The sequence below is a fragment of the Microtus ochrogaster genome, chromosome 16, assembly GCF_000317375.1.
Source record: "Microtus ochrogaster isolate Prairie Vole_2 chromosome 16, MicOch1.0, whole genome shotgun sequence".
NCBI classification, from domain to species: Eukaryota; Metazoa; Chordata; class Mammalia; order Rodentia; family Cricetidae; genus Microtus; species Microtus ochrogaster.
The window spans coordinates 22,064,817-22,079,652 of NC_022018.1; the positions used below are offsets into that span (position 1 = coordinate 22,064,817).

Here is a 14,836-nt window from a genome sequence, read left to right on the forward strand (position 1 = left end):
ACACACATACACACACACAAATCCAAGTAAAATCGATATTTTTTTAAAGAAATTATCATGTTCAGTCCTATAAGACAATAAAAAAAATTCTGTGTTTATTAGTTTGGGGGAACTGAACTCAGGTCCTTGTGCTTTCAAGGTGAGCACTTTATCAACTGGGCCATCATTCTAGCCCCTACGGTTTTAAAAATTCTAACAAAATTTGTATAACACAAGCGACTGCGTTACAACTTTCATTGCACGGCTCAGTGCGAGCCATCTCTAGAACTCTTTCTGTATTCCAGACTTAGAACTTTACACCATTTCACCACAGTGCCCTGTTTCCTCTCCCGTGGCCTTCAGCTGCCATCTTACTGCTTCCAATAGTTTGGCTCCAAGTTGGCTGCCTGTATTTGTCTTTGGGCAAGCATATCCAACCCCATTTCAGAGTGAGACGGGGCTCTGGGGAGGTAATAACCAAGGCCCATGCCGCTCTATTGAGCCTGCTGGTGAACTTCCTGCCCTATTTGTGACCTCTGCCTGATGATCAAATCACACATCTCCTTTGTAGGACTGCTCACCCTGAAATCTCACCAGGGATTTTCATTTTACTTATCCTTAGCTCTAGGGTCCATCGGCCAAGGCAACTACAGACAGTAAAATCTATAACAAACCTATGTGGAGTTAATGACTGTACATTTCTAAGGGTTCTGTCCAGTGAAACAGACCAGCTAACAGCCTGAGAATTTTCTCCAGCATTGCTGGCAGGTGTTTCTACTACCTAAACCTCTCTACCAGTCCTCTCGATCATTCTGGAAGGTTTATACTGGCATCTTACTAGCCCATGTGTCCCTATGCCCGCTGGCATGTACCCAGCCTGGTTGCGATAACTTTTTATGTTCTGGCCTTTTAATGAGAGGGCAAAGCACCATGAGGGCTCTGGACTCCAGGCTCCATGGTCCTCCCTCTCGTTGGACTGGAAAACGAACACCAGCCCTACCTTAGAAGGCTCTCTGGGTCACAGCTGAGTGAGTTTCCTGTGCGCCTGTGTGTTTCTAATCACATAATTGACTTTATGTTTGACATTTGGAAACTCATTTAAAAACAAAAAACAAAACAAAACTGGTCGCTGGCCAGATTTCTCGTTGGCAGAAAAGCAGTCTTGAGCTGCAGAAAACAGCAAGCACCCAGGGGTGCTACTGCCCTGGTTTCTCATGTGTTCAAGGGCTTGGGAAGGTGAGTCTTCCATAAATCCCCCAGCAATTGAGAGAAAGGGGCCCCCACAACAGCAAGGGAAGGTTGTAATGGAAAAGGGGTGCTGCTGAGAGTAAGGGGGCTTCTGTTTTATACTGAGCTGCTAGATCCTTTTATGCAATTAGCCTTATTGAGGTTCCCCCCAACCCCCAAATACAGGGCATTAGACCCAGCGCTTTCTCCATGCTAGGCAAGTACTCTACTCTGACTGAGCCTATGAGCTACATTTCCAACTTTCTCTCTCTCTCTTTCCTCTGTCCCTCTCTTTCTCCCTCCCTTCCTCCTTCTCTCTCCCCCAGCTTTTAATATGGGCGCTGGTTCCATGCTTTCCCAGGAAACACTCCACATTACCAAATGAACCATCTCCCCACCCAGGAGTCAATTCCTTTTTATGTTACAGATGTTAGTATCTGCTCAGTCCCTCATAGAGCTCATAGCTGGCCACTTTTGTAACAATGTCAACCCTTCTCCTGCCTGGCCTGTTTAGGTTACATTTGTCCTTGGGACCTGTTATCCTTTGACTGACTGTGCCCTGTGGTTTATGTGTTGATTTCTTATTTATCTCTTGCCTCGTAAAAATGCACAGGTCACTTAGTACAAGGAAATAAATTTCAAAATCGCTTCTATCTGGATTTGCCTTTGATTTAAGTACCCGATGGACAGATACTCAACAAATAAAAGATATTGAGCACCATGCTTGATAGCACATCTATAATACCAGAACTTAGGAGGCTGATGCAGGAGGATTGCTGTGGCTTTAAAAGTCAACTCGAGCAACATAGTACCAGGCCAGCCAGTGCTGAATAACAAGACCCTATCTAGGCAACAACAACAACAACAAAGAAGAAGTACTTGAAGTAAAGTATCTAATAGTGTGTTTCAATCCACTGTTAATTTTGAAGACATCCTTGCATATATGTGTACAGTGGCATGATGGAGTTAAGTATAAATAGGGTACTCTCAAGGAACGGTTCAAGTTCTCACTCCACATAAGCAGTAGGACATTTGCAAGGGACAGGAGTGAGCCTGTAGCCTTTCACCACTTCTATTTGTAGGTAGAAGAAAGAAGGAAATAAATTTAAAAATCGCTTCTATCTGGATTTGCCTTTGATTTAATTTTTGTCTGTTGGGCCAAAAAGAAATTTAGAGCTGGTAGCAGTTGGCTCTCAAGATTGCACTGCTGCGCTCATTCTGACCGTCAGACCCTTCTGGTTCCTCGAACGCTTTGTTTTTCACACAACTGGATGTGTTAGACTGAGGAACCCTGGTGTTGAGTGCTGGTGACCTTATCATCATGGGGGAATGCAGCAGGTTCCTTTTGCTGACCTGTGCACTACCGGGAAGATTTTTCCTAATCAGCATGGTTCACAGGGGAAATCCTGGGTGCTCTGATCTTTCTAAAAACTGCTAAACCTGTTTAACACCCAACTCCAGCACAGACAGACCCCAGTAGACACAATTCTGCCCACCGGGCAGGGAAAGAGCAATGGCACCTGCTGATGGGCCAGTGAACTCTACTGCAGGGTCCACTCTGCCAGGCTGTACTGACAAAGAACCTTGAGTAGACAGAGGCAGTTTCCACAGAGGATGAGCTGTTCAGTCCAGGAGGGGATTAGGACTGCAGGCTTCCTGGGTTGATAGATGCCCCTAGTTCTTTTTGGAATCATGCTGAGTTTAAATAAAGCTGCTCAGGAATCTGAGTTCTTGATTGGGTTCCACCATTCTCCTTCCTTCATCTGGCTCTCACGGCTACTTCCCCATGGTCGTGAATAGTCTAGCAATGCACTCGGGTTGGGGGAGGGATGGTCATGTGAGTGCACTTGTGTGCTTGTGGAGGCTGGAATCCAGAAGTCAACCTCGAATGCTGTTCCTCAGGTCTCTCCCTCCTTGTTTTTGGAAAACAATGGCCCGAGGCTTGCACATTCAGCTAGACTGGCTGGCTAGCAAGTCCCAGAGCCTTCCCAACTCTAGAATGGTACATTTGTGCCACCAAATAGAGGTTCTACAGATCAAGCTCTGGTCCTCATTCTTTCTCGCCACTTTCCTCACTGTTTATCTTCCTACCTTTAAAGAAGCAGCCACCTTAACCAGTGCAGGCTCCTTACTCTGTGGAGGTAGCCGAATTCGAGCTCAAATGCACGCCCCTGTCACATGCCGCCTGTAGGACCAGGCGTGTCCCATTTCTTCACATTCTTCCTTCCTTCGCTCACTCGGCCCACAGCTACTGAGCAACAGGTAAGTAACTGCCTCAGGCCTTGTGCTCCAGGATAGAAAGAAAAAAATGCAGGACATTCCAGAAGCTTGAATGTGGTGAGGTCATCTGAGTAAAAAGATGGCTACAGCACAGGCTGGCGATGGCTTTGGTAGAGGGATGGGCAGAGATGCCTGGGAGAGCTACCCAGGTTGGCACCGGGAAGCCTGTGGCACCGGGAACAGAGCTGAGGAGAGGATGTGGCTTGGGCAGGAAGTAGGACGCTGAGCAACCTCAGTTGTTTTCCTGTCTCCCTCCTCCTCCTGTAAGCTCAGGAATCTTCAAACTGACCTGAACACGTTAGAATTCCTCCAGGCGAAAGGTAGAAACCAGAGCTTGAAAAGTAGGACCAGCCTTTCTGAAAAGACGGGGTTATGGGAGTTGAAGTCTTCACCTCTAGAACTCATTCCCCCTTTATCTGGAGAAGGCATCCCTCCAGCAGGGAGATTCATAGGGGAGGAGCAGCCAGGACCTCTACTGTAGAGAGGGTGGCTCAGCCCAGCCCATTGCATGCTTCGGAAAAGCTGGGCAGTCAGATCTCCTAGCAAAACAAAACAAACAAACAAAAACCAGGCCAAGCTATGGCAACAGCTTGCATGGCACAAAGGCTTCATCCATGGCTAGCTTGAAAGAAAGCTGGAGCTCTTCTGTCCTGCCACCTGCAAACCAGGCTCCCTGGCCAAGTAGAGAGGTCTAGGGCTCTCTCCTGAATTCTCAGCAGCACACAAAGCGCAAGGCGTCTCCCTCCCAGGCCCAGCCCACCTCTACCAGGTCTGCAAGAGCTATGGATGTAGCTCTCAGTTGGTACAGTCACAGCCGGTAGAGCACTCATCTAGCACTGCATAAAGCTGGGCATGGTAGTGCATCTGTAATCCCAGTGCTTGGAAGGAAGTGGCAAGGGATCTGCAGGTCAAGCCCATCCTGGACTACATGAGATCCAGTCTCAAAACCATAAAAAAAAAAAAAATCATCCTCACTAGAGTAGTGCAGGCCTTTAATCCCAGCACTTGAGTAGTCTCTGAGTTCAAGGCCAGCCTGGTCTACAGAGTAAATTCCAGAGCAGCCAGGCTACAAGGAGAAACCCTGTCTTGAAAGACAGAAAGAAACAGAGAGAGAGAGAGAGAGAGAGAGAGAGAGAGAGAGAGAGAGAGAGAATCAACTAAACCAGTTCTATGAAGGACCAGTTCCTCATCAGAAGGGCCCATTACAAGTTTCCCTGTACCTGCGCTACATACTTATTCTCTTCCACTATATACTGTATCCTCCCTTACACCCCCATTCCCACTCTTTTCTTATCCAAGCATTAGTTACTTTTCTCATTGTGTGACAGGGGCAGCTTGAAGAAGGAAGGGTTGGTTTTGGCTCATGGTTTGAGCCTGGCAGCAGGAGCATGAGGAAATAATCACATTGTAATTAACTTCTCTTCTTTCCCATGTTATTGAGGTGACCCCAGCCCAGGGAATGATGGTGCCCACAGTCAGGGTGGGTCAGCTCAGTTAAACTCCCCTAGAAACATCCTAGCTGGCACGCAGGGAGGTGTGTCTCCTAGGTGACTCACAGTAGTGATTGACCATCATACCTACCAAAGGAAGTCTTTTTTTTTAATTGATATTTTTTGTAGGTTTCATATCACGCATTCTAATCCTACTTATTTCTATGTCCCCTCACATCTGCCTCTGCCTTTGCAACTTCCCCCAAAACAAAACCAAATTTAATAGAAAAATAGAAAAAGCAAAAACGAAACGAAGAGCTCAAACAAACAAGAATCTTGTGGAAGCTGTAGTGTGGCCTGGTGAGTCACATAGTTTACCCTTTAGTCTATACATCTGTACTTGTTAAGTGTGCACTGCTATGAGTCATTGGTCTGCTTCAAGGGTAATGGGCTCTCCCTGGACTCCTCTTGGATATCCTGTTGTTTTCCTGTGTCATGGAGATCCTGCTGTTCTGTCCCCTTCACCTTCTCCAGCAGTCCGTAGATGCCATGGATGTTGGGATGCCGTGGATGTTGGGCTGGGCCGACTCACAGCCCTGGTTCTGGACCTGGGTGGTAGCTGGGTTGACCAGCTCTCTAGCTTTCTCTTATGGTCATTACCCAGATGAGCTCTCCAGAGCTACCCTGGCCAGCTCATCCAACACAGCCTACAGCAAGGAGCAGAGCCAGTTCTGCCGCTCTGGGGCCCTCAGATCTGGGTCGTCCTCTCCCCCTCCCCCCCCCACACTCATATCATCAGGGCCAGCTCTACTGTTTCGCCCAGGCAAGGGGCAGGACCCTCTCTCCCAACTGCTGTAGGGGGCGTACAAGGAGGGGGGAGGAAGGGTCAGCTCTCTTGCTCTCACACCCTCAGGGCTAACTCATATGCAATCCCAACAACAGGGTCAGCTCTACTGTGCTGCCCAGAAGGGAAGCATAGGCTGCTTTCTTGGAGATTGCAGCTGGTGAGGGTCGGGCCTAGCTCTCCTACTCCTGTGACCCCAGGGCCATCTCTCTCACCTGCTACAGGTGGTGTGGAGGAAGTCTTTGTAAAGAACTGGTGTGCAGAGAGGTTAAGCCACGCAGCAATGGGGCAAAGTGCTCACTGTAGGAAAATCCAGTTAGACCCGGATGTTTCGCACCCCCAGGCCATGACCCCCGCTCGTCACTCACTCCCCTTGATTCACAGAGGCACACTCTGTTGGGGGGGGGTTACATCTGGAAGAGAAAGGAAAGGACACTGCCACTGCCTCCTTAAAGTGCTCATATTTGCCAAAGGTCCATGAAAAACCTTTCTGCCAGAAAAAGCTGAAGCAGAGAGGAGAAAATCATGGAGACAGGTCCTCAGGGAAGAGGGATAAAAGGAAATCAAATCCAGTGGGAGGAGGGGGAATCAAATGGCCTGTTTCTCTCCAGGCTCTGTTAAGGACTCATTAACCTCCTTCTGTCTTTTCCTAATGATTCTTAAGCCAAATGAAACTAAAAGGTTTTTGATGGGTTAAGAAGAGGCCATCCATTAAAGGGTCAGTGCTGGGTTCTCTGGGCATCTGTTACTGGATTAACCATATTAGTTCGGAGTTCCTGATGTCTGACAGTGAGAGGCGGCAACCAAGCCAGAGAAACATATTGAGCCCATTAGATTTGGCCGTGGAGAAAAATTAGCCATTGTGTTAGTTGCTGGGCGTGCAAGCATTTCCAAGAGGAAAGAGTCTGTGCATGCTCAACAAACTGTGCTCCCTCTCCTCGCTGCCTATGGGCATGGTGTTTACAATTTGAAGGGCCCAATTTGGTACCTATGCTGTTTGAATTAACTGATTAATGCTAAGTCCTATTATAGGAGGACATTGATTTTTTTTAGGATCAATGTTCTGACATTAGAAGTCATAGCAGGGAAACGGTCAAATGGACTCTGGTCAAAACTGCAGTGGGATTGGAGATGTAGCTCAGTAGAATGCTTGCCTCACATGCGCAAAGCCTGGGCTGCATCCCTGACATCACATGTTAGCTGTGAATGGTGAGTGACATACTTGGTAGAGATGATGCAGAGATGCGATTAGACATCAGCAGGTGAGGGGCTCGGCTAGAAATGACTAGGCACAAACAAGCCCACAGAGAACAGCTTGAACTCTGCCCAAATAGAATGAAGGTTAGGCTCCATGCTCACAGTCTGAAAAAGTCAGTTAAAGAGATAACATTTGGGCAATGGTAAGATGGCTTAGTGGGGAAAGACATTTGTCACCAAGCCCCATAACCTGAGTTCAGTCTCTGGAGCCCACATGGAGAAGAGGAGAACCGACTCCTGCAAGTTGTCCTCTGGCCCCTATGCATGCATTGTGGTGTGCACACGTGCACGCATGCACGCACGCGCACACACACACATGCACAAATAACCATAAAACATGTAAGGAAAATATTTTTAGTGCCCTTGGTACCATATTCATCATCTCTCAAAGAAAATAGTGCAAGCCTGAACTTAGACTGATATATAATCAAGCCCTCAAGACTTTTATGTCTTACATTAAGAAGAATAGTAGCATGAAATCAGTGGAGAGTAACGGACATGAGAGTAGCTAGTGCTTACTGAATGCTGACTGGGTAGCAGGCATCAAGTTAAAGCACTCTGTATGTGCTGATACATTAGTTCAGTAGCCCTATAGGAAAATGTTGTCATTCATAGCATTATTTCTAAAATTAGTAAACTACACAAAGAAATTAGATCACTAAAGATACGTAGCTATTAAGTATGTGGTAGATGGTATGACTTTGGAACCATGCTTTAATGAGTATTGTTTAATCAATCTTAACCATTAGTAGGAAATATTTAGAACAATATACTTGATTTTAAAGTTCAAGGGAATGGCATTGGATTTCTTTGGAGCTGAAATACCAGCTCTGACCTATGTTTGGACAGGGTATATACATATCTCATCTTGGAGACTCAGATTTAGAAGGCCAGAGGAAGAAACTCTGACCTCCAAGCCAGAATTATCATTCCTTTGTTGGTTAGTTTTTTTGTCAACTTGAAAGAAGCTAGAGTCTTCTGAGAATAGGGAACCTCATTCAGGTAAATGCCTCTATACCTGTGGGCATTTTCTTGATGTTTGATGCAGTGAGGGTCCAGCCCAGTGCGGGTGGTGCCAGCCCTGGACAAGAGGTCCTGGTTGTGTAAGAGAGAAAACTGAGCAAGTACAAGGGAGAGGGGCAGTAGGCAGCATTCTTCTATGGCATCTGCTTCAGTTCCTGCCTCAAGATTCTCGCTTTGAGTTCCTGCCCTGATTTCCCTTGGTGATGTAGTATTGTTATCTGAGTGTTGAAATGAGAGCCGGCCCTCATTGTCCACAGGAAATTAGTTCGCTCCAGAACCTTGGGTTGGTAAACTCCTTACATAAAATGATACAGTATTTGTATATGATGCATTTATGGTCCTGTCTATACTTTGATTTCTTTTAGTTTTTGAGACCAGGTTTCAGAGTGTAACCCAGGCTGGCCTGGAACTCACTAATCTGAACTCAAATTGGTAGCAGTCCTTCTGCCTCAATTTCTTAAGTATTAGGGTCATGCCCAACTTCTCATGTACTTTAACTCATGCCTGTGAGATCCTCAGTACCTAGTACAGTGGAAAGGCTATGGGAGTAGTTAGGACATTGTGTAGATTTGGGAATCATGACAAGATAAAAACAGTCTGTATGCTTATGTGCAGGACAGACTTCTTTTTTTTTTCAAGTATTTTCAACTCCTGAGTGGAGGGATAAGTAGCTGCACATTCTGTGGGATGGGGGATAGCTGTAGAAACACACGGTAGACATCATACTCTTCCTCTTGCTATTAGCATGGCCATCCATATATCATAGACATCCACTAATGTGATTGGCTGAAAGAGACTGGATTAGATGGGGAATCGAGCTCAACCTAAAACACAATACATTTGTTTCTCTTTTCCTTATAAATGTATTGGATATCTACAGAACTGTTTAAAGTGGACACATGGCCCCAACTGTTTCTTCCACATTTGTGTACCTCCTTCTGTTGTCCCCTAGACTCTCCCGAGGATGCCCAGGACCAAATCCCCCAAATGCATAGCGCTGGGCACCTTCTGTTGTACCTCCATTTGCCATCTCATCTTTATGTGCTGATGCGAAGATAAACCCAGGGAGTCATGAGTGGTAGTGTTTCAGGAAAGGGGAAAGAGCAGAAGTGAAATTAGGAAGTGGATTTTTTTGTCTGTTTTATTCTAGGCTTGAATAAAACAAGTGAGTGTCATTCTCCCTAAGAACTCCTCGCCAATGTCTGGGACAAGCACAGCACAATTCAGGTTGCCAAAGCTAGTCTGAAGCATCATTGTTCTGGCTCCTCACCGCGGCTTTGAGGCAGAATAGAAAGAGCACAGGACAAGAAGTCACAAGGCTGGAGTCCCAACATCAATCACGTACTTGACCTCTGGCAGCTCTTAATCTCTGTCCACCTTAGCAGCTTCATCTGTGTAAAGAGGAGGAGGGCCAGATGGCTGATGGGATTCTGTATAATGGTCCCTCTGGATGAAGCAGGAAGTTACTCATAAGGAGGTCATTCAGGGGCTCTATGACTCAGCCTCAGGGACAAGAGGAAGACAAAGCTCCCAAAAGTCCTTGTCAAGAATCAGAGCCACAAAGCCTAGCCTCCTGTCAAGTCTTTATTCCTACACCATCCTGTCAGCCTGCTTGTTACTCTATTTGGCTATCCCACAGTGCTTCATAAATGCTGGCTGGAGAGGTGGAGCCAAGATGCCTTCCTCTGCCACAGCCTCAGCCATGCACAGGATATGGGTATCCAGTAGACCGGTTAATAGGAGCCAGGGCCCACGAGGGCCCTGCTCATTAAGGATTTACAGAGCACCCTGTCACATCCAGGGCCCCAAAACAATAGTTATTGGCCACTTTTGTTTGGTCCCTGTGGATAAATGATTCCCATCTCAGTTTTATACATGAGGGCACTCTGGTCCAGAATGGGAAAGTAGCAGACCTATGGGCATAGGAAGGCTAAGTCAAAGACTGGGAACTCATATCTGGGACTATTGGGGTTCAGTATATGGTGACAAACACCATACCTTCCTGATGGTTTCTCTAAGTTTTTGGGGGGAGGAGTGGTCTCTTACTATGATTCTTACTATTAGAGATGGCATCTTGATTTTACATATATATATATGATCCTCCTGCCTCAGCCTTCTGAGTGATAGGCTCATAAGCAAGAGCCACCATGCCAGTCCTCTTAAGCTTCTATTTCCCATGCAAACCCAGTCATCGGGCTGTTGTTAATCATAGTCATTGTTGTCTCTTAGTCTTTGACTAAAGCTGCTGATTATTGAGGCAGTTGCTTTGGAGAAGCCTGGACGAAGCTAGGTCTCCAAGAAGAAAAAAGGAACACGTGTTGTAATTTACAGTGTGAACGAAAAGCAAAGCGATCATGTAGGGGAGAGAAACCCCTGGTCCGATGCTGCCCTTCTCACAGCCATGCTGTTGCTCATTTGTGAGAAAGTGCTCCACTTGTAAAGTTAACCCCCCCATTAGTGAGTGAGAGCTGTTGGCACTAATTGGTGGACTCCTGGGAAAAGCTGCATAGTTAGTGGTTGGAGTAATGAACCAGGTGCCCTTGACTTCTATTTCTGGTTCCTTCAGAAACTTGTTGTGTGGCCCTAGGCAGTTTCCCCTCATTTCTGTGGGTCTTGTTTCTTCTCCTCCACTCTCCAAAAAAACTTCCACTTTTTTTCCTTGGGGGAGGGGCTGCTAAATGAGCAAAGAAACTTTGTGGAACTCTGTGGAGATGCCTAGCTGGAGTCCCTTGACTTAACAGGTATTAATCAGTAGAACCCCCTGATTACTGATAGAACTGCAAAGCTATGCTTATAATTAGCTCCTTTGGCATATAATGGCCATCGGAAGTAGCTGGAGTCCATGGGCGCTAGCCCAGTGTTCGCCACAATTGTCAACTGTCTGGTGAGTCTTTGTGTGGAGTCTCAAATCACACTGATGACTCTGCAGGGATAGTTTGGATCTCTGAGAACCAGGTCATGGAGGCCCCTTCTGGAGTGGCCCCAAGGATAGTAATAGCTCATCCCTCCCATTTACAGGGGAACATGAAGCCAAGCATCTTCCCTTTGCTTATTTCCTTATTGCTCTCTCGCTCTGCCAGACTGAGAGCTGAGTGTTGAGCAGCCAGGGGCTCTAAGCAACACATGAACAGAAATGCCCTAGACTCCCATGAAGAGCCTTCAGATTAAATGACATCCAGCCCTGCTGCCAGCAACAGCTGTCCCTGCCCTTCCCACCCCTAGAGCCTTCCAACTCCTCCCACTGCAACCACCAGCAGCTTGCTGGCTCCCTAGCTCCACCCTCTCTCAAGTGAGGAGAAAGAGCAGCAGGCAGCATAGCTGCAGGTCCTCATCCATTCCTTTGGGATTCTTCTTATGGCCCAAGCAGCTATCAGATCTAGACAAAATACCCACTCATTTTTTTCTACTCCCACCTTTCCTTCCCAGCATTTAATTTGCAAAAGAAAGTTGTGCTAAAAACAGCTATCAGGGAATCCACTGTTCTGCCCCTGCTACAAAAATTTCTACAGAAAATACATCACCCCGGGGACACACCCTGGGGATCAGGACTCCAGGTTCACCCTCTAGCGCAGCAGCAAGGCAGAAGCCCCTCCCCTTTCCCTGGGCAGCCACCCTGGCTAAGATGAGGGGCGGCAGTAAGCCCAGATGGTTTTGTTTGGGCCCTTTGGCAGCCACACCGATCTCCACGCTGCTCAGCATCAGGGACCACTTAGAGGAAAGGCATGGTGTGGGTTTTATATTGTTGCAAGGAGCTGGGGAAGAAGAAGTTGCCAGGAAACCGACCCTCTGAGCATTGTGCTCCAGGATTCTTTATCAGGCCTGAAGGCGCTTCCAAAAGAAGGCACAAGTGGGGTTTACTCCAAAGCGCTCACGCCAGGTGTGGCTTCTTCTCTTCCTGGGGAAGGGTCTGCCTTCTGTGGTCTGTACATCCAACGCAGATGTGACTCCCAACTCCCACCCCCACTCCACGCTGCTGAGACCAGGACCAACTATATCACTGGTAGGATCCACACAAATAGAGGAAAACACATTGGGAATGTCACGATGGCAACAGCAGGTGCATGAGCCTCTTAAGTCACACATCCAGGAAGTCACTTCTGTGCAAGGATCCACTGTGCTTGGTTAGGGTGGATACAGGGCAGGGTCTGAGAAGCACATCTTTAGAGGGAAGGGAAGGGAGGGGGAGGGAGGAGAGGAAGGGAGAGAGAGAGAGGCCTTTATACTTATTATAAGATTTCCAGCACACGCATAATCTAATTTAATTCTTTAAGCTCCAAGTCAAGACGAGAAATTTAAGGAAAGCATTCTGGTGGCTTTGCAGTTAACTCCCTCTCATTTGGTAGAATCTGGGAGCACAAAGAGCACATGGAAAACACAGTGAGCTCCATGTTTGTTGTCTACTTATTTATACCACTGCCGAGTTCAGGATCTGCTGCTGTTAAGATCCATCTTACAGGAGCTATTTTTAACATTTTACAAATGGGGAAACCGATGCTAAGTTAAAGGCCAGTGAGTTGAAAGGTGGGGAATCCGGATGTAAACAGAGGCTCAGACTCTAAAGCCATGCGTGACATTCTATAGTACGGCAGGTTAGAGTTCTAGGTTTTTTGTTTATTTTGTTTTCTTTTTTTTTTTTTTAGACAGGGTTTCTCTGTGTAACAGGCCTGGCTGTCCTGGAACTCGCTTTGTAGACCATGTTGACCTTGAACTCACTGAGAACCCTTGCCTCTGCCTCCCAAGTACTGAGATGAAAGGTGTGTGCCACCACCGCCCAGCAAGTTTGGCAGGCTGCGCGTAAGGCCAAGGTCATAGAGTGAGCAGCTCTGGTGTTTCCAATAGGCGAGATGTCTAAACCCAACCAGTGGGTATCAGAGACTGGAAGTGTCTCCGTTGAGGGATTCGTGGAGGCAGAGCACCCACCGCCTGTGACCGAGTTCTGCGTAGTTAACTGACTAAGGAGGGATGGACACAGAGCATCTGAGCCAGGGCAGGACTTTGGATCGTTTGCTTTCCTTGCATTGTCTCTACGCTCACTTGAAACTGGTTCCAGGGAGACAGAAAAGTCTCTGCTCTGGCTTCAGAGTCAAATGCCCTGTGGGTGAAGAGGTGGCTCCTTGGTGAGAACCAATAGTTGCCCCTCGCCCCTCCGGTTACCCATGCAGACAAAATCATTTTAGAACTCCATCCTGCCGAGGAGAGTGTGAGATGAGAGAGAATGCAGCCACTCTAGAAACCGGTTTTAACTGGAGCCCAGTTTGACTTGGGTGGTAAATTCACTGGCCAAGTATTGACCAACTGCGTTCTGGGCCTGGGAAAAACAGGGCTTATGGAACACAGGGAAATGACCTTCCTATCTGAAAGGTGCATGTCTGTAATGAGCTGGGGACTCAGTGTGGAACTAAACCTAAAATGCTATGCCCCCATATGGAGTAGACAAACAGGCCTGCCGGGAAGAACCAGCCATTCTCTCCGGGAAAGACAAGATCAGGCACCCTGGTTTATTCTTGATCAAAACAAACTCACTTCTAAGTATACAGAAGGAAACGGAAGCTCCGTGGACATAATGAATGCAAACCCGCGTGCACAAAGCTTTAGCCTCTGGTGACATTCCCTAGACTGCTCAGTAACTTTCACTTTCATCCAGAAAAAGCCACCCCACTCCTAGAGCAATCCAAAGCGCCCTAATTGCCTCCCAACCTCAAGAACAGCTTTTTTCACTCCTGGAGTTCCATGGACCTTCTCTTGCTGGCAAGGCAAGACAGCAGTATCCCTATAGCGGCAGAACTCTTGTGTCGCCCCCGCACCCTCCCCCGCTCCCTTCCCCCGCTTTGTGCTGAGGGGAAAAAGCAGCGTGACAAGCACACACTGTGATCCTGAGTCGCCTGCCCCCGACTATGGTCGCAACAGCCTCCGCCCTCCAGCGAGTGAGGACGTCTGAGGCTCTTGCACATTAGCGGCAGGAAGTGGAGTCCCGAAGGGAGGCTGGGAATTTGAACGCCTTCCCATTTCAGCACTCGAGGGGAGGAAGCGCGGCTCAGCCCTCAGCGTGCGCAGATGGCTACCGCTCCCTCCTGAGTGCCGTGTTCCCGGGCTCCGGTCCTCTCCTCCCTCCTCTCATCTCCCCGCCCCCACCCCCTCTCCGTCTCCTTGGAGGGAAAATTCTGCGAGCTGGGAACTGTCTTGGAGAATTCAACAAAGGCAGGAGCCAAAGGAGAACAAACTTGAAAAAGAACTTGTTTTGTTCCTGTTAAGGAACCTGCAGGAAAAATCCACACCCACCGGTGTGTGTGTGTGTGTGTGTGTGTGTGTGTGTGTGTGTGTGTGTGTGTGTTTCAAGTAGGCAGGCTACCCGGAGGAGGCACCAACAACTGTAAGGTCTCTGCTTTGATAAGGAAACTCTCAGCTGTTGAAAAAGTTACTCAGCGAAGAAGGACCGGAGACCAGGGAACTCACTGCTTCTGAATTTAAACTCCGTTGTTTTCCGTCCAGATATTCCAATGGAGACAGTTGGAGAATCTGTATTTCAGGGAAAAGAAGTTTTCCGTGGAAGTTCATGACCCCCGCAGGTAAGTCTAAAAGCCTTTTTTTTTTGAGTGTGTGGCATGCTATTTGTATATCAGTTCTGTGTTATCATCATGGTTGATGTTCATGGCCAGTTTAGGGTGAGGGGAGAGGATGGTGAATGTGGAGAGCAGAGTTCACATCAGACAGTAAAGCTTGTGTTGATAAATGCAGCGTGTGTGTGTGTGTGTGTGTGTGTGTGTGTGTGTGTGTAGCAATTCTGTGATAGTTCACC

General features: G+C 47.5%; 1 protein-coding gene across 6 annotated transcripts in view; it reads left to right on the forward strand.

The window, feature by feature from the left end:
- Frmd4a (FERM domain containing 4A) overlaps positions 1-14,836 on the forward strand; it is a 592,091-nt gene that overhangs the window by 525,049 nt on the left and 52,206 nt on the right. For all 6 annotated transcript variants that reach the window (XM_026782982.1, XM_026782981.1, XM_026782984.1 and 3 more), the window contains one exon: positions 14,530-14,606. In XM_026782982.1, coding sequence (XP_026638783.1) covers positions 14,530-14,606 — 77 coding nt within the window. The remainder of the gene's footprint in view (positions 1-14,529; positions 14,607-14,836) is intronic.